This window comes from Pseudophryne corroboree, chromosome 2 (genome assembly GCF_028390025.1).
Source record: "Pseudophryne corroboree isolate aPseCor3 chromosome 2, aPseCor3.hap2, whole genome shotgun sequence".
Lineage (NCBI taxonomy): Eukaryota > Metazoa > Chordata > Amphibia > Anura > Myobatrachidae > Pseudophryne > Pseudophryne corroboree.
This window is the reverse complement of record NC_086445.1, coordinates 93,096,324-93,122,861: the sequence shown is the minus strand read 5'-3', so window position 1 is coordinate 93,122,861 and position 26,538 is coordinate 93,096,324. Positions and strand designations below refer to the sequence as shown.

The 26,538-nt window shown below is 46.6% G+C and overlaps 1 protein-coding gene across 4 annotated transcripts in view; it reads left to right on the top strand.

The window, feature by feature from the left end:
- ANGPTL5 (angiopoietin like 5) overlaps positions 1–26,538 on the top strand; it is a 100,488-nt gene that overhangs the window by 22,269 nt on the left and 51,681 nt on the right. Inside the window, exon 1 of one of the 4 annotated variants that reach the window (XM_063957010.1) lies at positions 7,939–8,206. The exons of 1 other annotated variant lie outside the window; for it this stretch is intronic. In XM_063957010.1, the coding sequence (XP_063813080.1) occupies positions 8,138–8,206 (69 nt within the window). In that variant the 5' untranslated portion in view covers positions 7,939–8,137. Of the gene's footprint in view, positions 1–7,938; positions 8,215–21,293; positions 21,545–26,538 lie in introns of those variants that run through there. 2 more of the 4 variants (XM_063957011.1, XM_063957009.1) reach the window with 2 other exon arrangements.

Sequence of the window (26,538 nt, the reverse complement as noted above, 5' to 3'; positions counted from 1 at the left end):
GGTCGCCCTAACCAGAGCGTGTGAATTGGCCACGGGAAAGTCAGCCAATATATATACAGATTCTAGGTATGCCTTTGGAGTAGTGCATGATTTTGGGGCCCTATGGCGCCTCAGAAATTTCATGACGGCAGCTGGCACACCTGTAGCGCATGCATCCCACATAAAAAGGCTTCTAACAGCGATACAAGAACCAGACAGAGTGGCTGTTATCAAGTGCAAAGCCCACACTTACAGTCAAGACCCAGTGTCACTTGGTAACAGCCGGGCAGACAAAGCTGCTAAATCAGCAGCCAGCACCCCCATACAAACAGATATCACATCACTGATGACATTCAACGCAATCAACACACAAAAATTAAGTGAAATGCTAAATTTGTGTTCTCCACAGGAAAAGGCAGTCTGGAGGTCAAAAGGGTATGGCCAGGAGTCCTCAGGACTCTGGACAGATGGACAGGGTAAGCCAGTGGCCCCCAGAGCATATCTTCCAAGCTTAGCTGAGGCGGCACACGGTCTGACTCATCTGGGTAAAGAGGGTATGTGTAAGCTGGTGAGAGCCTACTGGTGTGCGCCAGGATTCTCTTCTCATGCGGGTAAGAGAGCAATGACATGTCTTATTTGCTTGAGGAAGAATATTGGAAAGTCAATACCAACAGAACCATCCCATATCCCGCCGACAGACGGCCCTTTTCAGGTAAAACAGATTGATTTCATACAGTTACCACCCTGCAGGAATTTAAAATATGTGTTAGTCTGTATCGATGTGTTTTCCAATTGGGTAGAAGCGTTCCCTGCTGCCACAAATACTGCTACGTTCACTGCAAAGAAAATTGTGCAGGAATTTGTGTGCAGATATGGTATCCCTAGAATAATTGAAAGCGATAGGGGTACCCATTTTACAGGTGAAGTCTTTCAGGTTATGTGCAAACTGATGGGAATTAATAGCAAGTTGCATACTCCGTACCGCCCACAGGCGAGTGCAAAGGTGGAAAGAGTAAACAGCACTATTAAGAACAAGTTGAGCAAAGTGATGGCTGAAACTGGATTGTTGTGGCCAGAAGCTTTGCCACTAGTATTGTACAGCATCAGAACCACTCCCAGGTCCCCACTTAACCTATCACCCTTTGAGATTCTTTTTGGTCGACAACCCCATGTAATGATAGACCCCCAGGATGATTTGAAATGCAATAACGAAGTGACTATAAAATATTTGGTTAAGATGAGCCAGCAGCTGAGGAATCAAAACAGAAATCTAAAGCTGGTGATTCCTGATCTACCAAACAGTAATTGTCATGACATTGAACCTGGGGATTATGTAATGATTCGAAATTTTCTACACTCAGGTTGCCTCATTGACAGGTGGGAAGGACCGTACCAAGTCTTACTAACCAGCACGACAGCATTAAAGGTTGCCGAAAGAGATACTTGGGTCCACTCGTCCCACTGTAAGAAGGTCGCTGACCCAGAGAGAACTCGTGACAAAGAGCAGAGTGTAGAGAACATCATATCACTGGAGTGTCTGTTCCGGGAAGGTTGAGAGGCAGTACTGTTGAGACGGCACCTGAGCGCGGAGAACAACAAGACCAAGAGGCGGTTGTCGCAGCAGTTTTTCTTTTTTATTATTTTCTCCACCTCCCACTACCCTCCTTCTCTCCTTCCCTTTTCCTCCCCCTTCTTGTTTCCTTTCTCTTCCCTTAACAAGATGGACTTACCCCAAGAGACTGCGTTTCGGGTTTTCCTGTTAACCCTGTTGTTGACCAGAACAGTCTATTTCGGTGAGAGTACCAGAGAGGTCGAGAAAGGATCTGGAATGGGTTCTGATGGCGAGGACGGATTTGTAGAATTCCAAGAGCAACACATCAATCGAGCAAAGGCGAGTATCAGAAAACGATCTGGTAGTCAGGGAGCTAGGAGGCACTGTGAAGGGTTATTGGCTGAGGAAAATTGCATTTGTAAGAATTGTGAGAACATAGTTGAGGATGGGTGCATCCAGAGATGTCAGTCCAGCCTTAATATCAACATGGACCGTCATCCATTGAGTGATTACCACTCACTAGTGGGTAAGGTCTTAAACCAGACAGAATGCTGGGTGTGTTCACAAGTACCTCAAGGTCAGAGCAAGTCAGGATTAGTACCGTACCCTTTAGCAATAGATGAGGTACTCGAATTACGGGGTGGGAGACCGGGGGACAAGAAATTTAATATTTCTAGGCCCCCTAGTTTGAAGCTGCACCAGTATCATGTAGATAGATCCTTAGTGTGCTTTAACATTTCCAATTCCCGAAAACCAGGAGATTGGGAGGTGACAATGAATAATCAAACCATGGCATTTTCGCACAGAGCTGATAGGATACCCGTAGACTCTGAACTTATACACCAAATAGCCAACAGTGGAAGGTATTTCCGGTATAGGTATACTCAAGGAAGCAAGACCATGCGGGTTGGAGAAATATCACCAGGGTACTGTGCTCATATCATACAGCCTGATACTTGTACTGAACAGATAAGAGAACTAAGGATTGGGCTTTTCACTTGGAAAGTTTGCAATATGGTAATGTCATATTCTGTCCCATATGTTCTCCCCGATGATGCCTATTTCATATGTGGGAGGAAGGCGTATAAGTGGCTTGCCCCAAACTCAGAAGGATTGTGTTATGTTGGAAGAGTGTTGCCAGAGGTCATGACCATAACCCATGATAAGATGAAAGACGTTCACCGCAGTGCTCAGGCTCCTTATACTCATACTCACTATGAACACATCGTTAAGAGACACCTCATAGATAGGACAGAGCACGTAGCCTCTGATTTGATCCACGAATCCACCGGGATTCAATTCCTTCTCGCATTAGACATCACCCGTACTGCCAGAGGAATTAAAAATTATAGGTATATCCATGCGCTGGCGAACTTGATAGATAATATCACTGAGATGTATGACGACACCTTCAGGTATACGGGTAGGGAGTTGCAAGCTTACAAAATAGAACTGATCCAGCACAGGATGGTCCTTAATTATATCACAGCCGTGACGGGTGGGTACTGTGTCACTTTGGCAACTCAATATGGTGTGAAGTGCTGCACGTATATTACAAACAGCACTGATGACCCAACCGAGATGATCGATCAAAAGATGGACGATATCTTGCAGTTGAAGTGGGAGTTCCGAAGGAGACACAACCTTACCCTGACTGCTGTGAGTAATGAACTAACCGGCTGGGTCTCATGGTTGAACCCACGCAATTGGTTCTCAGGTTTAGGAGAATGGGCTCAAAATGTTATTATGAGTGTAGGAAAGTTTCTCCTTTGTATCCTGGGAGTCGTCATAATTATTGGCTTGATATTTAGGTGTGCTCGAATTGTAACGCGGCGCAAGCACGGCACAAAATTAATGAGTTTAAGGAGCGGGGGCATTGTTACAGCAGCAGATTTAATTTACGACCCATCCATAGAGACAATGTTATGATAAGGATTGCAAATGAATTCCATGGCCCGTTTCTTTCACCCGTTTTTCCTTTGTCTCCCCCTTGGCCCAAATACACCGATCCGGAAAAGACATCGACTACACCCAAGAATGATTACGAAAATGTTATGTGAATGTATTTTAGATATGTGTCTTATCTTCATCTCTACAACCTTCAGTTAGTGACACACATAGTCGACAGGTGATATCCACATATATTAGCACTCACATATGTTCCCCCTCCATGTATCATCAACTAAATGTGCACCCCATTTGTTAGAACAAGAAGCCGAAAAGAGCTCGGTAGTGTTTGTTGGCCCACTTACAGACCCTTAATACGGGATGAGAAGGATTTAATGTATACTTTGCAATACCTCGAAGCTTATCTAGAACATATACGGTACGATGATACATGCCCCTCAAACATGGATTCATACATACATGCTTTTTCTATCCCACTAGGTCATACATTTCCCGCCTACACCTCTCCTCCTACCACCCAATCATCTGTAGATATTGTATTGTATATTTTTCTGTTTAGTGTTTAGATAGTGGCAGTTATTGTTGACTGCCAAAGGGTGGACTGTCAAAGTCGAAAAATATTGTAATACAGCACATACTAACCACACACACATGCCCGCTGCGCGTGCACTTGTTCCGCCGTGCGTGCACATATCCGCAATTTGCGTATGATCGCTCCCGCCATCCTGCGTGTGGTATGGGTATTTATGGCGGAGTTTGTGAGCGCATAGAGGGGTATCAAAACATTACATATTTAACCCAAATAGTGCACATTGTACACATAGCCCCCCTGCACCACATCAGCAAGTACCAACAGTTTAAATGATTCCAGGACTAAGGAATTCACCTTTGCATGATAGGAAGGGACAGACTAAGGTTATAAGGTGATGTCTAGTATCCAGCTGTAGGGTATTTTAAGGGTAACATTCCGGTGTTGGTTAGAGGAAAATCGCATGTTCCTGCGTATAGTTATGTGCAGAAGTAGAATATAGATATAAACTGTATTTACTGTATATTATGTATGCGGCGGGAAACCAGAGGAGACCACCCACAAGAGCAGTTGAGAAAGACATCGCCCACCTTTTCAAATCAACCTATGACCTCTCCTGTAATGTAAAGATGCATCTCTGTGTCCAATGAACAAAGGGATTACAGTAACCATTGTATTGTTTATGGAAGTAGTGTATAAAAAGCCTGTTGCTGCCTGGCCGGTCAGAAGACTCTGAACGCTATCTACCTGATGAGCGGAGGACTGGTCCAGGTTGCGCAAGCGAACATTCTCACGTATGTACATTGACTGTAGCCATTTTACTCTGTTGTATTTTGTAGTGTATAAATTGTATTGTTATCCCCTTCCAGATATATACGCTGAGGTTTCGGAGCCCAGTGTTTAACTACAAATCGGTGTTGTGTCCTCTTTTCCCTGCTAGGGTTTAAAAGCGTATTACATTACCTAACTGTATAAGGTTTAAGAGTGTATTGATAAGGTGTGTACGCACTGCGGGTACTTTATACCGTCAGCGCTGCAGAAGGTTTAAGGTGTAACATCATTGCATTGCATTGCTAATAAGGTTTAAAGTTTATCAAGAGTGTGTGCACGCGCTGTGTGTACTTTGTACCCCCAGCGCGGCGTTTGTATGCTAAGTCCGTACTAGGTACGGGACTCTGTACGCAAATAGCGTACAAAGTGCGTAGCGTGTGTATTAAGTCTAGCGGCCGCAGCGGCTCCATGGTAAAAGTGTATTTAGAGGTATAGCTTTATGGTTTAAGATAATATCGACATTATCACCACCTTAACAGTAGGGCTCTGGAAGCGGAGAAAGGGATTATGGGAAAGGTAAGACAAGCAATGACAACTTAATTATGAGCTCTGCAAGCCGATTAACAAGCACCCTCTTAAATAACCAGGTAAAGCTCTATAACAATATTTATACATTCATCCCTTTATTCAACTAATATAAGGAGAACATTTTTTTTTTAAAATGGCACAAATCCCTTTAACATCTCATTTAGGGGCTTTTTCATTATCACTAAATTTTCATCATTTTATCAAATTCTACTTTTTTTCACTTAACCTCATTCATCAAAGCTGTAACAGAAGGAGATACGACTAATATCTCATTTGTTAGAACCTGCTTCGATAATCTCTAGACTCCCATGTAGAAATTAGTACATTCATCAAACTCCGTAGAAGCATTTTCTTCTAAGTTTTTTAGTGAAACTGATCCATACTTGCCTACCTGACCCTCTCCATGAGGGAGAAAATGCTCTGTTCCTGGACTTTCCTGGTAATGTATGATTGCCATCACCTGTGGTGAAACACCTTTCTTAACAATTAACTAGCTCACCACAGGTGATGGCAATCGTACATTACCAGGAAAGTCCAGGAACAGAGCATTTTCTCCCTCATGGAGAGGGTCAGGTAGGCAAGTATGAACTGATCGCCATCCTGGCAACGGGCAGCTTGTGCACATAGCGGCAGGATCTGTGGGGGAAATTCAGACCTGATCGTAGCAGCATTCTCAGTTCAGGACATTATCCATTACAGAGGTGAAACGCCACCTTTCTGAGTGGAACACGAGCACACCCATCCCAGTGAGCCTCTCTCTGCATTTTATCAACAGACCTACTTGAGTGCCACTGCCCTACCCACAGAAGTGTACTTTCCCTAACCCCTCCCCCCTATTCTGCGTGCAGCAGATGACTATATTGTACCGAAAATAAAGACACAATTAACTTTTAACATATTACTGTTTATTTGTCATTGTCATATTACTGTTAGCATTAGTATCAGTTTTTGTCATTCACATCCAGTGTGCATTAAATAACAAACAGCATAAATGTAAATACACATCCTTTCAGGTGCACTTGTAAAACTTGTATCATTACCAATATTGTTTACGCGAAGTATTTGAGGCATACTTGCCTACCTGACCCTCTCCATGAGGGAGAAAATGCTCTGTTCCTGGACTTTCCTGGTAATGTATGATTGCCATCACCTGTGGTGAGCTGGGTAATTGATAAGAAAGGTGTTTCACCACAGGTGATGGCAATCATACATTACCAGGAAAGTCCAGGAACAGAGCATTTTCTCCCTCATGGAGAGGGTCAGGTAGGCAAGTATGATTTGAGGTGCTTCACCAACAAGTTGCAGCCTATACAAATTTGTTAGCAGTTAGGCAAACCATGTGCACTGCAGGGGGGGGGGGGGGCAGATATAACATTTGCAGAGAGAGTTAGATTTGGGTGGGTTATTTTGTTTCTGTGCAGGGTAAATACTGGCTGCTTTATTTTTACACTGCAATTTAGATTTTAGTTTGAACACACCCCACCCAAATCTAAAGGGCCCTACACACTGGCCGACCCGACGGCGGATACGGCCGACGAGCGACCCGGCGGCGGGGGGGCAGTGACGGGGGGAGTGAAATTTCTTCAGTCCCCCCGTCATGCGGCTGCATTGAAGTGCAGGCAAATATGGACGAGATCGTCCATATTGGCCTGCATGCACAGCCGACGGGAGACCAGCGATGAACGAGTGCGGGGCCGCGCATCGTTCATCGCTGGAGTCTCCACACTGAAAGATATGAACGAGTTCTCGTTCATTTATGAACAAGATCGTTCATATCTTTCAGAAAATCGGCCAGTGTGTAGGGCCTATCACTCTCTCTGCACATGTTATATCTGCCCCACCTGCAGTGCACAACTGCTAAACAAATTTGCTGCTACGATTAACTCTGAATTACCCCCAATGTGCACTGCAGGTGTGGCAGATATAACATTTGCAGAGAGAGTTAGATTTGCATACCTCCCAACATGACCCTCTCCAGGAGGGACTCAAAGCTCTGTTTCTGGACTTTTCTCTTAATTTATGATTGCCGTCACCTGTTTTGAACAGGTTAATGAATAAGAAAGGTGTTTCACCACAGGTGCTGGCAATCATAAATTAAGAGGGAAGTCCAGAAGCACAAAAGCAGAGCATTCTGTCCCTCCTGGAGAGGGTTATGTTGGGAGGTATGGATTTGGGTGGGTTAATTTGTTTCTGTGCAGGGTAAATACTGGCTGCTTTATTTTTACACTGCAATTTAGATTTCAGTTTGAACACACCCCACCCAAATCTACTCTCTCTGCACATGTTATACCTCCCAACATGACCCTCTCCAGGAGGGACAGAATGCTCTGCTCTTGGACTTCTCTATCAATTTTTAATTGCTCTCACCTGTGCTGCTGAAACACCTTTCTTATCCATTAACCTGTTCAAAACAGGTGCCAGCAATCATATATTAAGACAAAAGTCCAGAAACAGAGCATTTCTGCAGCGGGGTACACTGGTATTCCACAGGGAATAACATCGGGGTGTAGAGTTGGATCTTGATCCGAGGCACCAACAGTCTAAAGCTTTGACTGTTCCCAGGATGCACTGCACTGCCCCCTCTATAGCCCTGCCTCCAGGCACTGGAGCTCAGTTTGAAAGTTGGTGTCTGCAGTGCAGGTCACTAACAGGGGGGCTGCACTAGGCAGCCCTGAAAATAACTTTTTAAGAAGACTTCAAGGGCCACAGCACTTTTTATTTCTTTCTGACATGCTGTGCTGCAGCTCCATCACCTCCTTCAGTGGCGCTGCATACTCTCGAAGCCTGGTTCCCGGGTACTTGCAGCGGGGATGCATCGGTTCCTAGACACACCACCGCTGCTGCTCTCCTGGATCGCGTGGCTGCATGACAGGGAGGAGGTAAGAGGGTAGGTAAATCGCGATCCAGTAGCGGTCCCAGGAGACAGACCACGCTGCTGGCGTGGACACTGTGGCCGTACAGGGACCCCACTATATCCACCAGGGCAGGGAGCACAGGTTGGATTTACCAAAATACGTTTATAATAGGCTCCACAGTACCCGGTGGTGATGTCCAGCAGAGGGGATAAGGTGCAGACCTGTAGCCCCTCCCCCAGCTCCAGGGCGCCATCTACTGCTGGTGTGCCCGCCCTGGAGCTGCATTTCTCTCTCCCTCACTCCCTGTTGAGATTTTGGCGCCATCTTCACTACTAGCTGGGCTGATCTCCGGGACTGCTGGGCAATGTCTCCTCTGTAAAACTGCCTGTCTTGTCAGCGCTGTGTATTTACAGACACTTAAGTATTCTACATGTTATTTTAGACAGTGTTAGTTAAGAACAAGTGTACTGCTATATGAATATTTAGTACACGTATTCTGTGATATACATACAGTGTTTAATGTGCATTGTTATACCTGTATACATACATATCTATATGTAGATTTACTAGTCCAGTGCAGTCTTATTGTTTATATGTAATCATTTCTGCATTGTACCTGTGACTGTGTGTGCCTATAGCTGCTGTGTGGATTATATTCTGTGTATCACACATATTGCTACCACTATATTCTGTTCCCTGGGGGGCTAAGTGCATCAGGGTCTCATGTAAAATATAGTGTGCCACAGGATATCCTGTTTGGTATTTTTCACTGTGTGTTTCAGTCACCTCACACCACTTAAATCCTCTGTTTGTGCTCTGCATTTGCTGTCACATAACACAGGCTTTTTATTTGCAGGTATTGTGTTTTTCTGGCTTTATTGTACTATTACTCCCTAAGGCTACATTTCCAATAATGTCTGCTACACAGGGCGGGAATTCCGCAGACGCTCCTGCATCATGCAGTGCTGGCGCCACGGATTTGACTGAGGAAAAGGTTTCAGCTGAGGGTTCAGGTACGGGGTGCCCTGCACCTTCCAGTCAGTCTGCAGCTCCTGTGGCAAATCAGGACCCACCTTGGGCTGCATTTTCAAATATGCTGACTACGCTTGTAACACGGCTTATGCCCTGTCCCTGAGGGACCTCCCTTGTCATTGCAGCCACATATTGTCCCTGTAGTTAACCCGCCTTGGGCGGATACTCTGTCTGCCCAGTACAACAATTAAATCAGTCTTTGGTTAGACAAAAACCTACCCCTCGCCCTGCTGGGGCCAAGGGGTCATCTAAGCGGGCCATTTCTTCCTCACAATCCACTAATATTTTGGATGATTCTTCCGATGAGGATGGGGATGGGGATTATACTGATCCGTCAGACACTGAAACAGTTGCTTCTGATAAGGAATCTACAACTCAAGTGGATGTTCCTGACCTAGTGGAGGCTATCAAATTGATTCTCCAGATTGATGATGAGATTGATCCTCTTGTTACGTCTAAGAAACCTGATAAGTTCAAATGTCAGAAGGTTGCTAATGTAGTTTTACCACATTCTGACCTTTTAATTGACATACGCCAGGAATCCTGGTCTTCTCCAGGAAATAAATTTTCCCTGTCCAAAAAGATGCTAGCTCATTATCCTATCCTGTGGAGTTGAGTAACAAGTGGGAAACTCCACCGCCGGTGGACTCTCATGTCGCCCGTCTAGTGGTGTCTTCTACTCTGCCTGTCACCACTGTCACCTCACTGAAGGAACCGACAGATAAGCGCGTCCCCACTATGGCAGCCTCTTGGGCTGCAAAAGCTATTGAAGCATGGGTTCAGGCAATTGAGGATGTGCTACCTCTAAATTTTTCTGACACTGACAGACAGTATCTGTCATATATTACCACAGCCTCTCACTCTATTCAGGAGGCGGCCTCTGATGCAGGCGTAATGGCGGCCAAGGCGTCTACTACGTCTATCCTGGCTCGCCGGATTATGTGGTTAAGGTCCTGGAAAGTGGACCTGGACTCCAAAAAGACCTTGGAGGTGCTCCCTTTTAAGGGGGGCATACTATTTGGGATGGATCTGAACAAGATCGTGACTGACTTGGTAACAGCTAAGACTGCGTTTCTCCCAAGTACTAATCCTTCTGCTCCGAAAGCTAAGAGTACCACTTTTCGTTCCTTTCGACCTCCAGGTAAAGTGAAGATCTGGATGACTTGCTGATCCTGGCGAACTCCCCAGAAGTTCTCCTCAGTCATCTGGAACTGACGGTCCAATTCCTACAAGCCTACGGATGGCTCATCAACTGGAAGAAGTCCTTGCTGGTCCCTGCTCAGAGCATGGTGCACTTGGGAGCATTGTTGGACACACACAACCAACGATTGTTCTTGTCTCCAGAGAAGGTCCTGAAACTTCAGGACAGGACAGGATACTTCCTCTCTCGCCAGAGAGTGTCAATACACTCGGCGATGCAAGTACTAGGCCTCATGGTGTCGGCATTCGACATGGAAGAGTACGCTCAATTTCATTCCTGTCCTCTGCAGCGGTTAATTCTTTCCAAGTGGGACGGCATACCTCACCGGGTTAGGTCTCAAATAGGTTCATCTGTCACTAAGCTGGTGGCTTGAGGACCAACAGTTGAGCAGGGGCCGTTCCTTCTGGATATCCAACTGGGTCCTCCTAACGATGGATGCCAGTCTGCGGGGTTGGGGTGCAGTGTTGGAGCAACACTTTCTACAGGGTTGGTGGACCAGGGAGGAATCTCTCCTACCGATAAACATTCTGGAATTACAAAGTGTTGACGCTTGCCCTGCCTCTGGTACAGAACAGGCCTGTTGAAGTACAGTTCGACAACGCCACCATGGTGGCATACATAAATCATCAAGGCGGCACTCGAAGCCACATGGCAATGATGGAAGTGTCAAAAATCCTTCAATGGGCGGAACGCCATCTGCCAGCAATATCGGCAGTGTTCATTCCAGGGGTCCTCAACTGGGAAGCGAACTTCCTCAATCATCAGGATGTGCACGCCGGAGAGTGGAGTCTTCATCCGGAAGTCTTTTAACTCCTAGTGGACAAGTGGGGCCTACCAGATGTAGACCTGATGGCGCCTCGACTCAATCACAAGGTTCCAGTCTTCGGATCAAGGACAAGGGATCCTCATGCAGCGTTCATGGATGCACTGGCGATTCCATGGGACTTTTGGCTGCCATACGTGTTCCCTCCAGTGTCACTCCTGCCCAGGGTTCTACGGAAGTTCATGCAAGAAGGAGGAATACTGCTTCTAGTCGCTCCAGCGTGGCCCAGACGGCACTGGTTATCAGACCTGCAGGGTCTCTCAATAGAGCATCCTCTTCTACTTCCTCAATGCCCAGACCTCCTCGTTCAGGGCCCTTGTGTCTACCCAGACCTGGCCAGACTGGCTTTGACGGCGTGGCTCTTGAAGCATCACTCCTGAGAGACAAAGGTTTCTCTGAGGCGGTCATTCAAACTATGTTAAAAGTCCATAAACCGGCTTCAGCTCAGATTTATTACAGTGTCTGGAATTCTTACTTCACCTGGTGTGCCAGTAAGAACTATGATGCATATACTTTCAGGACTTCCAGACTTTTGTCTTTTCTACAACAAGGCCTGGTCTTGGGCCTTTGTTTGGCCTCCCTCAAGGTTCATATTTCTGCCTTGTCGGTATGATTTCAGAGGAAAATTGTGTCTCTTCCGGACATTCACACTTTTACTCAGGGTGTTTTACGGATTCAGCCTCCTTATGTCCCTCCTGTGGCTCCATGGGATCTGTCTGTTGTTCTGAATGCCCTTCAAGAATCTCCATTTGAACCTCTTGAGTCTGTGGACCTTAAATGCCTTACGCTTGAGGTCGTTTTTCTGTTGGCTATTGCCTCTGCTAGGCGCTTTGTCCTGTTGTCCACACTTTCTGATTTTTCACCGTAACCGGGCAGTTCTTAGAACTTGCCCAGGTTATTTGCCTAAGGTGGTATCATCTTTTCTCTATCGTCCTAGTGGATGCTGGGGTTCCTGAAAGGACCATGGGGAATAGCGGCTCCGCAGGAGACAGGGCACAAAAAGTAAAGCTTTTCCAATCAGGTGGTGTGCACTGGCTCCTGCCCCTATGACCCTCCTCCAGACTCCAGTTAGATTTTTGTGCCCGGCCGAGAAGGGTGCAATCTAGGTGGCTCTCCTAAAGAGCTGCTTAGAGAAAGTTTAGCTAGGTTTTTTATGTTACAGTGATTCCTGCTGGCAACAGGATCACTGCAGCGAGGGACTGAGGGGAGAAGGAGTCAACTCACCTGCGTGCAGGATGGATTGGCTTCTTGGCTACTGGACATCAAGCTCCAGAGGGACGATCACAGGTACAGCCTGGATGGTCACCGGAGCCGCGCCGCCGGCCCCCTTGCAGATGCTGAAGACAGAAGAGGTCCAGAATCGGCGGCTGAAGACTCCTGCAGTCTTCTAAAGGTAGCGCACAGCACTGCAGCTGTGCGCCATTTTCCTCTCAGCACACTTCACACGGCAGTCACTGAGGGTGCAGGGCGCTGGGAGGGGGGCGCCCTGGGAGGCAAAATGAGTACCTATAAAGGCTAAAAATACCTCACATATAGCCCTAGAGGCTATATGGAGATATTTAACCCCTGCCTGATTTCTCAAAATAGCGGGAGACGAGCCCGCCGGAAAAGGGGCGGGGCCTATCTCCTCAGCACACGGCGCCATTTCCTCTCACAGCTCCGCTGGTCAGGACGGCTCCCAGGTCTCTCCCCTGCACTGCACTACAGAAACAGGGTAAAACAGAGAGGGGGGGCAAATTTATGGCGATATTTTTATATAACAAAGCAGCTATAGGGGAGCACTTATTATAAGGCTATCCCTGATATATATATAGCGCTTTTGGTGTGTGCTGGCAAACTCTCCCTCTGTCTCCCCAAAGGGCTAGTGGGTCCTGTCTTCATTAGGAGCATTCCCTGTGTGTCTGCTGTGTGTCGGTACGTGTGTGTCGACATGTATGAGGACGATATTGGTGTGGAGGCGGAGCAATTGCCAAATATGGGGATGTCACCTCCTAGGGGGTCGACACCAGAATGGATGCCTTTATTTATGGAACTACGGGATAGTGTCAACACGCTAAAGCAGTCGTTTGACGACATGAGACGGCCGGACAATCAATTAGTGCCTGTCCAGGCGACTCAAACACCGTCAGGGGCTGTGAAACGCCCTTTGCCTCAGTCGGTCGACACAGACCCAGACACAGGCGATGACTCCAGTGGTGACGGTGACGAATCAACCGTATTTTCCAGTAGGGCCACACGTTATATGATTTTGGCAATGAAGGAGGCGTTACATTTAGCTGATACTACAGGTACCACTAAACAGGGTATTATGTGGGGTATGAAAAAACTACCTATAGTTTTTCCTGAATCAGAAGAACTAAATGACGTGTGTAATGAAGCGTGGGTTGCCCCTGATAAAAAGCTGATAATTTCAAAGAAATTATTGGCATTATACCCTTTCCCGCCAGAGGTTAGGGAGCGCTGGGAAACACCTCCTAGGGTGGACAAGGCGCTAACACGCTTATCTAAACAAGTGGCGTTACCCTCTCCTGAGACGGCCGCACTTAAAGATCCATCAGATAGGAGGATGGAAAATATCCAAAAAAGTATATACACACATGCAGGTGTTATACTACGACCAGCTGTAGCAACTGCCTGGATGGGCAGTGCGGGGGTAGTTTGGTCAGAATCCCTGATTGAAAATATTGATACCCTGGACAGGGACAATATTCTACTGTCGTTAGAACAAATAAAGGATGCATTTCTTTATATGCGTGATGCACAGAGGGATATATGCACACTGGCATCACGGGTAAGTGCTATGTCCATTTCGGCCAGAAGAGCTTTATGGACGCGACAGTGGACAGGCGATGCGGATTCAAAACGGCATATGGAAGTTTTGCCGTATAAGGGGGAGGAGTTATTTGGAGTCGGTCTATCAGATTTGGTGGCCACGGCTACAGCCGGGAAATCCACCTTTCTACCTCAAGTCACTCCCCAACAGAAAAAGGCACCGACTTTTCAACCGCAGCCCTTTCGTTCCTTTAAAAATAAGAGAGCAAAGGGCTATTCATATTTGCCACGAGGCAAAGGTCGAGGGAAGAGACAGCAACACGCAGCTCCTTCCCAGGATCAGAAGCCCTCCCCGGCTTCTACAAAAGCCTCAGCATGACGCTGGGGCTTCTCAAGCGGACTCGGGGACGGTGGGCGGTCGTCTCAAAAATTACAGCGCGCAGTGGGCTCACTCGCAAGTAGATCCCTGGATCCTGCAGATAATATCTCAGGGATACAGGTTGGAATTAGAGACAGATCCACCTCGCCGTTTCCTGAGGTCTGCTTTACCAACGTCCCCCTCCGAAAGGGAGACGGTGTTGGAAGCCATTCACAAGCTGTACTCTCAGCAGGTGATAGTCAAGGTACCTCTTCTGCAACAAGGGAAGGGGTATTATTCCACTCTTTTTGTGGTACCGAAGCCGGATGGCTCGGTAAGGCCTATTCTAAATCTGAAGTCCTTGAACCTGTACATAAAGAAGTTCAAGTTCAAAATGGAGTCACTCAGAGCAGTGATAGCGAACCTGGAAGAGGGGAACTTTATGGTATCCTTGGACATCAAGGATGCGTATCTCCACGTTCCAATTTACCCCTCACACCAGGGGTACCTCAGGTTCGTTGTACAAAACTGTCACTATCAGTTTCAGACGCTGCCGTTCGGATTGTCCACGGCACCTCGGATCTTTACAAAGGTAATGGCCGAGATGATGATTCTTCTTCGAAGAAAAGGCGTATTAATTATCCCATACTTGGACGATCTCCTAATAAGGGCGAGGTCCAGAGAACAGCTAGAGATGGGATTAGCACTGTCTCAAGAAGTGCTAAAACAGCACGGGTGGATTCTGAATATTCCAAAATCCCAGTTAATGCCGACAACTCGTCTGCTGTTCCTAGGGATGATTCTGGACACGGTTCAGAAAAAGGTTTTTCTCCCGGAGGAAAAAGCCAAGGAGTTATCCGAGCTTGTCAGGAACCTCCTAAAACCAGGAAAGGTGTCTGTACATCAATGCACAAGAGTCCTGGGAAAAATGGTGGCTTCTTACGAAGCGATTCCATTCGGCAGATTCCACGCAAGAATTTTCCAAAGGGATCTGTTGGACAAATGGTCAGGGTCGCATCTTCAGATGCACCTACGGATAACCCTGTCTCCAAGGACAAGGGTGTCTCTTCTGTGGTGGTTGCAGAGTGCTCATCTATTGGAGAGCCGCAGATTCGGCATACAGGATTGGATCCTGGTGACCACGGACGCCAGCCTGAGAGGCTGGGGAGCAGTCACACAAGGAAGAAACTTCCAGGGAGTATGGACGAGCCTGGAAACGTCTCTTCACATAAACATTCTGGAACTAAGAGCAATATACAATGCTCTAAACCAGGCAGAACCTCTGCTTCAGGGAAAACCGGTATTGATCCAGTCGGACAACATCACGGCAGTCGCCCATGTGAACAGACAGGGCGGCACAAGAAGCAGGAGGGCAATGGCAGAAGCTGCAAGGATTCTTCGCTGGGCAGAGAATCATGTGATAGCACTGTCAGCAGTGTTCATCCCGGGAGTGGACAACTGGGAAGCAGACTTCCTCAGCAGACACGATCTTCACCCGGGAGAGTGGGGACTTCATCCAGAAGTCTTCCACATGCTGGTAACCCGTTGGGAAAGACCAATGGTGGACATGATGGCGTCTCGCCTCAACAAAAAACTGGACAGGTATTGCGCCAGGTCAAGAGATCCGCAGGCAATAGCTGTGGACGCGCTGGTAACGCCTTGGGTGTACCAGTCGGTGTATGTGTTTCCTCCTCTGCCTCTCATACCAAAAGTATTGAGAATTATACGGCAAAGAGGCGTAAGAACGATACTAGTGGTTCCGGATTGGCCAAGGAGGACTTGGTACCCGGAACTTCAGGAGATGATCACGGAAGATCCGTGGCCTCTACCTCTAAGGAGGGACTTGCTTCAGCAGGGTCCCTGTCTGTTTCAAGACTTACCGCGGCTGCGTTTGACGGCATGGCGGTTGAACGCCGGATCCTAAAGGAAAGAGGCATGCCGGAAGAAGTCATTCCTACTTTGATTAAAGCAAGGAAGGAAGTAACCGTGCAACATTATCACCGAATTTGGCGAAAATATGTTGCGTGGTGCGAAGATCGGAGTGCTCCGACGGAGGAATTTCAACTGGGTCGATTCCTACATTTCCTGCAATCAGGATTGTCAATGGGTCTCAAATTGGGATCTATTAAGGTTCAAATTTCGGCCCTGTCGATTTTCTTTCAAAAAGAATTGGCTTCAGTCCCTGAAGTCCAGACCTTTGTTAAGGGAGTGCTGCATATACAGCCTCCTGTGGTGCCTCCAGTGGCACCGTGGGATCTAAATGTGGTTTTGGACTTCCTAAAATCTCATTGGTTTGAACCACTAAAAAAGGTGGATTTGAAATATCTCACATGGAAAGTGACCATGCTTCTAGCCCTGGCTTCTGCCAGGAGAGTGTCAGAATTGGCAGCTTTATCTTACAAAAGCCCATATCTGATTTTCCATTCGGACAGGGCAGAACTGCGAACTCGTCCGCATTTTCTCCCTAAGGTGGTGTCAGCATTTCATCTGAACCAGCCTATTGTAGTGCCTGCGGCTACAAGTGACTTGGAGGACTCCAAGTTACTGGACGTTGTCAGAGCATTAAAAATATATATTGCAAGGACAGCTGGAGTCAGAAAATCTGACTCGTTGTTTATATTGTATGCACCCAACAAGATGGGTGCTCCTGCGTCTAAGCAGACGATTGCTCGTTGGATCTGTAGCACAATCCAACTTGCACATTCTGTGGCAGGCCTGCCACAGCCTAAATCTGTAAAGGCCCACTCCACAAGGAAGGTGGGCTCATCTTGGGCGGCTGCCCGAGGGGTCTCGGCATTACAACTTTGCCGAGCAGCTACGTGGTCAGGGGAGAACACGTTTGTAAAATTTTACAAATTTGATACTCTGGCTAAGGAGGACCTGGAGTTCTCTCATTCGGTGCTGCAGAGTCATCCGCACTCTCCCGCCCGTTTGGGAGCTTTGGTATAATCCCCATGGTCCTTTCAGGAACCCCAGCATCCACTAGGACGATAGAGAAAATAAGATTTTACTTACCGATAAATCTATTTCTCGGAGTCCGTAGTGGATGCTGGGCGCCCATCCCAAGTGCGGATTATCTGCATAAGTTGTACATAGTTATTGTTAACTAATTCGGGTTATTGTTAAAGGAAGCCATCTTTCAGAGGCTCCGCTGTTATCATACTGTTAACTGGGTTTAGATCACAAGTTGTACGGTGTGATTGGTGTGGCTGGTATGAGTCTTACCCGGGATTCAAAATCCTCCCTTATTGTGTACGCTCGTCCGGGCACAGTACCTAACTGGAGTCTGGAGGAGGGTCATAGGGGGAGGAGCCAGTGCACACCACCTGATTGGAAAAGCTTTACTTTTTGTGCCCTGTCTCCTGCGGAGCCGCTATTCCCCATGGTCCTTTCAGGAACCCCAGCATCCACTACGGACTCCGAGAAATAGATTTATCGGTAAGTAAAATCTTATTTTCTCCTTAACCAGGAGATTGTGGTTCTGGCCTTCATCTCTTCTGGTTTGTCCTCCAAAGAGCAATCTTTGAACGTGGTACGGGCTCTCCGTATTTATGTGGAAAGGACTACCTCTATCAGGAGGTCAGATTCCCTTTTTGTACTTTTTGGTTTTCACAAACATGGCTGGCCTGCGAATAAGCAAACCTTGGCCAGATGGATTAGAATGGTGATTGCACAAGCTTATGCGCAGGCTGGACTCCCAGCTCCTGCTGCTATCAAGGCCCATTCTACTCGGTCTGTTGGACCTTCCTAGGCGGCCCGCCGTGGCGCGTCCGCTAAACAATTCTGCAAGGCGGCTACATGGTCCTCAGTGAACACGTTCATTAGGTTCTATGCCTTTGATACTTCCGCCTCCCAGGATGTTTCCTTTCCACACCGGGTTCTTGTACCCGCTACGGTGCATCCCCTCCCATGAGGAACTGCTTTAGGACAGCCCCGATATTATTCCCTGCGGAATACCAGTGTACCCCGCTGCAGAAAAGGAGATTTATGGTAAGACTTATCATTGTTAAATCTCTTTCTGCGAGGTACACTGGTTTCCAAAGGGCACCCACCCTGACGTACTTAGCTTATTTGGGTTTGTATGGCATTAGCCGCTAGTCCCTTCTCCTGTCGTGAGAATGGGGTTCTATGTGACTAACATCTACCGTCTCTCTTACCTGCTACTGCATTGGACTGGTTAACAAAACTGAGCTCCAGTGCCTGGAGGCGGGGCTATAGAGGAGGCAGTGCAGTGTATCCTGGGAACAGTCAAAGCTTTAGCCTGTTGGTGCCTCGGATCAAGATCCATCTCTACACCCTGATGTTATTCCCTTTGGAAACCAGTGTACTTCGCAGAAAGAGATTTAACAATGGTAAGTCTTACCATAAATCTCCTTTTTGTCCCTCCTGGAGAGGGTCATGGGGGTAATTCCAAGTTGATCGCAGCAGGAAATTTTTTAGCAGTTGGGCAAAACCATGGGGGTCATTCCGAGTTGTTCGCTCGCAAGCTGCTTTTAGCAGATTTGCTCACGCTAAGTCGCCGCCTACTGGGAGTGAATCTTAGCTTCTTAAAATTGCGAACGACGTATTCGCAATATTGCGATTAGACCTCTCTTAGCAGTTTCTGAGTAGCTCCAGACTTACTCGGCATCTGCGATCAGTTCAGTGCTTGTCGTTCCTGGTTTGACGTCACAAACACACCCAGCGTTCACCCAGACACTCCTCCGTTTCTCCAGCCACTCCCGCGTTTTTCCCAGAAACGGTAGTGTTTTTTCACACACACCCATAAAACGGCCTGTTTTCCGTCCAGAAACACCCACTTCCTGTCAATCACATTATGATCACCAGAACGAAGAAAAAACCGTGAGTAAAATTCCTAACTGCATAGCAATTTTACTTGGCGCAGTCGCAGTGCGAACATTGCGCATGCGCATTAAGCGGAAAATCGCTGCGATGCGAAGAAATTTACCGAGCGAACAACTCGGAATGACCCCCCATGTGCACTGCAGTGGGGGCAGATATAACATTTGCAGAGAGAGTTAGATTTAGGTGGGTTATTTTGTTTCTGTGCAGGGTAAATACTGGTTGCTTTATTTTTACATTGCAATTTAGATTGCAGATTGAACTCACCACACCCAAATCTATCTCTCTCTGCACATGTTATATCTTCCCCACCTGCAGTGCACATGGTTTTGCCCAACTGTTAAAAAAATTTCTGCTGCGATCAACTTGGAATTACCCCCCATGTTGGGAGGTATGCACATGGTTTTGCCCAACGGCTAACAAATTTTGCTTCTATGATCAGGTCTGAATTACCCCCTATGTTTGATCCACTGCTATGCTATGCTCTTAGCTACTCCTCCCCGGCTTCCCTCCCACTGTGTGGCCGCAGGTCCCAGCTATCTAGCTTGCCTATACCGTCACCTACCCTTCAGCTTCCCTCGCGCTGTGTGGCCACCGGTCCCAGCTGTCTCCCTTTCCCGTACCGCCTACTCCCTTTCGGCTTCCCTCCCGCTGTGTTCCCGCCGGTTCCAGCTGTCTCCCTTGCCCGTACTGCCTACTCCCTTTCGGCTTCCCTCCCGCTGTGTTCCCGCCGGTTCCAGCTGTCTCGCTTGCCCGTACCGCCTCCTCCCCTTCGGCTTCTCTCCCGCTGTGCGGCCGCTGGTCCAAGCTGTCTCCCTTGTCCGTACTGCCTCCTCTCCTTCGGTTTCCCTCCAGCTGTGTTCCCGCTGGTCCCAGGCAGCATTCTCTCTGCTGAAGAAGTAGGTCTCCGTCCTCCTGCCTCTTAATTTTACTACATATATATATTTATTTATTTATGCGATTTATGTGGCAGTGGAGTGGCCCCTTTCAGCGGCAGCTCCAGGCTCACACGTGTCCCGACGGCTGGTCAGACTCCTCACGAGTCCTCCCTTCAGTGGCGGATCCTGCTCACTCCTCCGGGGTCCAGCTGCAGTGCACACTCGCTCCAGATACTGATCATGCGCAGTAACATAAAACAATACTGAGCAGTACAGGACAAATATATCGATTTCCGAAATGCCTTCTCCGCAAAAAGACCCGTTTTTCGGAATCAATAAAATTTATTATAGAAGAATAATGAATTTAGAAAAAATGTGAAATGAGAGGGTAAGAATAGAAAACTACAAATTCTCATTTCACAATTTTTTCATGCTGAATATGCCCCAAAAGGAGTATATTGACTAAAGAGGGGCTCTTCAAAGCTGCCAATTGTTTTGATAGCTGAATTTTAAGGGGCAATGATAATAAATGCAAAACAAGCATGATTTTGCATTTATTACTATTGACTTTTTAAATCCAGTGCAATGTCAGCACAGGGTCGTTGACACCTGGTGCAGCCAACAGCCCACCTGCATGCATCCAAAAGGAGACAGATCCTCATAGAAAGGGACGCGCTTTACAGGAAGTCTCCCTTTTACATCACTATGGGGGTGTGGCTTCACGGTAAGTCCTCTATATATAACTCTCCAGGGGTGTGCACAGCATCCTGGGAGAGGTTGGGCTGCCCTCAGAGACTCCTGTCTGCACTGCCGTTTCCTTCTCAGTGATAGGAGCCAGACGCTGCAGGATAATGTCACACTGCAACATCCGACTCCCGGTCACTGCAGAGGAGCCCGTACTTCGGTGACACCCCCTGGAAGGGTGATACCCGGGTGCAGTCGGCACCCCACTTGTGACAACTCTAGTCCAGGGGTCAAAGCCACCATTTAGAAAATAAACCCCCAAACAGAATTTTAGCATTGCATACTAGGAACAATCTCAATTTTCAGAGCTCATCAAACAGTTAAAACACTATATGAACCTAATAAAATGACGTAATACAAGTCCATATAAATAGCTAAAATTATTTACCAAACTACTAATTAAGAACAAGTGAACTCTTTTCCAGATTTCAAAGAAGTTGTCAGCTTCACAAGTGAGACTTTTTCCCCCTCATGATTAAATCCAGGCAGGATAGCTGGCGCTGCGAGCACTGAACAGCTACCAGCAAGCCTCCGCTCCAGGATCTGCGGTCTGCTGTGTTTTCAAAAGAAAAGCTGAAGTTCCTTCAAGTGTTTGCATTTCTTCAAATAAAAGATGATGCACTTTTGCGCAGCTGCGTTGATCTTATGCCACATTATTATTCATAGAGGAGAAAGTAATACGACCAGCAATTACTCCCTTACCTCTGCAAAGGTAAGTAACTTAATATTTCTGTCCTCTATGTCTGACAATAGGAAGCAACACAACATGCAGTACAGCTCAATTAGCAAAGACACAAAAGACTAATAAAAACCAGCATAGAGCTAGCAAGAATAACTGTATTGTGTATGTGCTATGCAATCATTTTATATTAACGTTTATTACCGGACTTGTAGACTTTAAAGACTCTTTATTAGGGTATCTGGACTCCAGGTCGACAGCACAAAGGTTGACACACCTTAGGTCGACGCCAATTGGTCGACACACCTTAGGTCGACATGGACAAAAGGTCGACAGGAACAAGGTCAACATGGAAAAAGGTCGACATGAGTTTTTCACGATTTTTTTCTTTTTTTGAACCTTTTCATACTTAACGATCCACGTGGACTACGATTGGAACGGTAAAGTGTGCCGAGCGAAGCGGCAGCGGAGCGAAGGCACCATGCCCGAAGCATGGCGAGCGAAGCGAGCCATGCGAGGGGACGCAGTGCACTAATTGGGGTTCCCGGTCACTCTACGAAGAAAACGACACCAAAAAAACATAAAAAACTCATGTCGACCTTTTTCCATGTCGACCTTGTTCCTGTCGACCTTTTGTCCATGTCGACCTAAGGTGTGTCGACCAATTGGTGTCGACCTAAGGTGTGTCGACCTTTGTGCTGCAGACCCCTTTATTAGATAAATGTGTATTCGCTTATTTATGATATGGTGACATATTTATGTTTTCCCATTTTCTTAAAATACCCACCACTGGTAAATATGTTTTACAATGGTGCGCTGAATGCATTTGACAAGTACAGTATCAGCTCGCTTATTTTGACAGCCTCTCCTGTTATTCTGACTGATCGGCAATTCCATTAACTCAGAAGCTGGAACAGTGAATGCTAGAAAATTGGAAGAGACACAATACATGTCTTATAGCAATTATTCCTTTATTTTGTACAAATTACTTATATGATGGTCACAGAAAGTAAACAGCATAAGTGATACATAGGTTTGTTGAATGCAAATAATAATATATATATTTTTTTTAAATGCCAATGATATAAACCATTAAGCACTGTAATAGTTTTATCTTGATATGCTACAGCCGTTGATTATTTATTGCATCATCTTGATACTCTGTCAACATGTGTTTTTGTTTTCTGGTTTTCATAATAATGTCATTTAGAGATACGGGTAGCAATTTTGACAGTTACTGTAACATTAACATATACTTTCACATTTTAAAGTCAGGGGACCTATTTATGAAGCCCATTTTTAATAAAATGATGCAAAAACAGATTCTGCATACTTTCGCGTATTCCTGCTATGTACTAACAGCCTAATACAGGAGATTTCACAGAAATCACTGAAGACAGCAGTCCCCATTATTATCAGTGGTTACTACAGTCTGCTCCCTATGTTTGGCCTTGGAGGTTTATTCCATCTTCAAATGTCATGAACTGTTTAAGCCTATGGAGGCAGCAGAGGATTATTCTAATCATTTATAGTGTATATATGATTGTGTGCAGTGGCGGAACTAGCGATCGGTGGGCCCAGGTGCGACAAAATGTTTTGGGCCCCCCTCATCCCATCCAAGTCCACCCCCTCACCCCTGGAGAGGATCTAGTGAGGGGGACCTGCTCAGGGCCAGAGAAATGGATACCTAGCAACAGTGCCGTAACTAGACATTTTAGCGCTGTGTGCAAGAAACGGCATCGGAGCCCCCCTCAATGCTAAACTGGGGCAGTGTTACCTGTAGACGCGTGCAAAAAATATAGGGGCGTGGCTTCGTGGGGAAGGGATGTGGCCACAAAATAATACCAATTCCTATAACGGTGCACAGTAGTCCCCATTATTCAAATTACGCCGCACAGTAGCACCACTATACCAGGTAGAGCCCCTTTTACACCTTACGGCGGACAGATTCCCCTTTTTACACATTACGGCAGACAGCGTCCCCTTTTTACACATTACGACAGACAGCGTCCCCTTTTTACACATTACGGAAGACAGCGTCCCCTTTTTACACATAACGGCAGACAGCGTCCCCCTTTTTACACATAATGGCAGACAGTGTCCCCTTTTTTACACATTAAGGCAGACAGCGCCCCTCTTTTTACACATTACGGCAGACAGCGTCCCCTTTTTACACATTACGGCAGATGGCATCCCCTTTTTACACATAATGGCAGACAGTGTCCCCTTTTTTACACATTAAGGCAGACAGCGTCCCCTTTTTACACATTACAGCAGTGTCCCCTTTTTACACATTACGGCAGACAGAATATATAGATAAAAAGAAAGAAAGAATTATACTTATTACTATCTCCACTGGCAGTCAGGCTCCTCGGTGCAGCTTCTTCTGGCAGAGATCCCGGGCAGGGGAGAAGGAGGAGGAGGAGGGAGGTGGAAGCCGCAGCAGCACTGTGTAATTGGTGGAGGCGCTGCTGCTGCTTTCCCTTGCTTCACCATAGGCTGTCCTCCGCCGCTGTGAATGCTGGGATGCGCTTAATTCAAACACAGCTGTATAGCAACAATACAAAGGGGCATAAGTCACCCAGGTGCATCACTGCCCCGAACAATAAAAACAACAATTATAGAAAATAAACCAAGCAGCACAGCTGATAGGGAAGAGGAGAGACAGTAAAAGAAAGAAATTTAGACAGAAAGAAAAGAATAGTATAGAGATACAATGAATAGATGAATATATTGCCGGGGGGGGGGGGGGGGGGAGTCAAACATACGTTCCAGGGAAAGAAAAAATTAAATCGTGGTTTTGGAATGAACGTAATAGTACGCAGTGTCAGGAGGTGGAGAGTCGATACAGAAATAAAGGTCTACAGATCGAACCAACACCACAAATCACAAAAAAATCAAGTAATTGTTCCAGCCATACGATTGGTCAAGTACCATGTTGTATCCTGAAAAACCTTCCAGATACAGTCACGCCTGTCCAGAGGTAAACCATCTATGTACGTGCCCCATTTTTTATGGAAAAGCATCACCCCAGTTTCAATTTGGAAAGTAGCCATTCGCCTCTCACAAAATAGTACATCTAATAAAGCTGATTCCCATTCTCCTATCGATGGGGCTGTTTTATAAATCCAATGTCGCAGTACCACCTGCTTCGCTACCATGACCATCACGGTCAGTAAAGGAATCGCAGGAGTGAGGTCAGACTGCAGCATCCAGGGTGAGAAATCCGCGAACAGCAGCGGGCCCACTACTCTTGGGAGGTTTAATATGAGTAAACGGGATAAATACTAAAGGATCTTATACCAAAACCGTTTCAATTTTCCCACAAAACCAAAGATTATGTGCAAGAGAAGCTCCACTCATCTGGCAGCTTTATTTTTACACTGCAATTTAGATTTCAGTTTGAACACACCACACCCAAATCTAACTCTCTCTGCACATGTTACATCTGCCCCCCCCCCCCCCCCCTCCCCCCGTAGTACACATGGTTTTGCCCATTAGAAGATTTTGTTTTTGCGATCGACTTTGAATTAGGCCCTTTAGGAGGAGTTCTACAAATAAGCACATCCTCTGTAATGAACAAATGAATACTAGATCATAACTGGTGGTGTTAGTGTGTAGTTGTCATAGTATTCTATAATTGAATATTCAGTAAAACAATAATATATGTAGCTTAAAAAAAACATGCAGTACTGAATGTGTTTTTGTGGATGTACAGTATAACACTTGTAAAATGGTTTCTTTTGTGCTGCTAGAGAAGACATTGCGAGTAACCTTGCGTGACCTAATCGCTGACAGCTGCTTATATGTCTGTGTAGTAAAAGTGTGTTAGGAAGCTGTATTGTTTTCTTGTGAATTCTGGCCCTCATTCCGAGTTGTTCGCTCGGTAAAAATCTTCGCATCGCAGCGATTTTCCGCTTAATGCGCATGCGCAATGTCCGCACTGCGACTGCGCCAAGTAAATTTGCTATGCACTTAGTAATTTTACTCACGGCTTTTTCATCGTTCTGGCGATCGTAATGTGATTGACAGGAAATGGGTGTTACTGGGCGGAAACAGGCCGTTTTATGGGCGTGTGGGAAAAAACGCTACCGTTTCCGGAAAAAACGCAGGAGTGGCTGTAGAAACGGAGGAGTGTCTGGGCGAACGCTGGGTGTGTTTGTGACGTCAAACCAGGAACGACAAGCACTGAACTGATCGCAGATGCCGAGTAAGTCTGGAGCTACTCAGAAACTGCTACGAGGTGTGTAATCGCAATATTGCGATTACTTCGTTCGCAATTTTAAGATGCTAAGATTCACTCCCAGTAGGCGGCGGCTTAGTGTGAGCAACTCTGCTAAAATCGCCTTGCGAGCGAACAACTCGGAATGACCTCCTCTGTTCAAACTAGTGGCTAAGCTCCAGAAGCAAAAACAACATGCACTTCTCTGTACAGTTATCTCCACAAGGTGGCAGCACTGGGATCGCACAGGCGTCAGCACTGCTCACACCTATAAATGCAGCAATCACTGGAAAGTACAGGGTGTTTAAAAAAACATAACTGAAACTTTTTTCCATCCTCAAACATTGCTTGTGGTGCTACGGAGTCTGCCGGAACGTCCTTTATTATGATTAGCCACAGACCCTATTTGCCAGAACATTTCCACCCAAGACAGGATGGGATCCAGTCTCTAGGTCAGTGATGGCTAACCTTGACACTCCAGCTGTTGTTGAACTACACATCTCAGCATGCCCTGCATCAGTTTTGCTATTTGGCCATGCTAAAACTGATGCAGGGCATGCTGGGATGTGTAGTTCAACAACAGCTGGAGTGTCAAGGTTGGCCATCACTGCTCTAGGTCGACAGTAACTAGGTCGACAATGTTTAGATCGACCACTATTGGTCGACAGTAACTAGGTCGACATGTGTTTGTCACTTTTTTTCTCTCCATACTTAATGATCCACGCGGGCTACGATTGGGAATAGTAACCTGTGCCTTCGCTCGCCATGCGAGGGGACATAGTGCACTAATTGGGGTTCCCGTTCA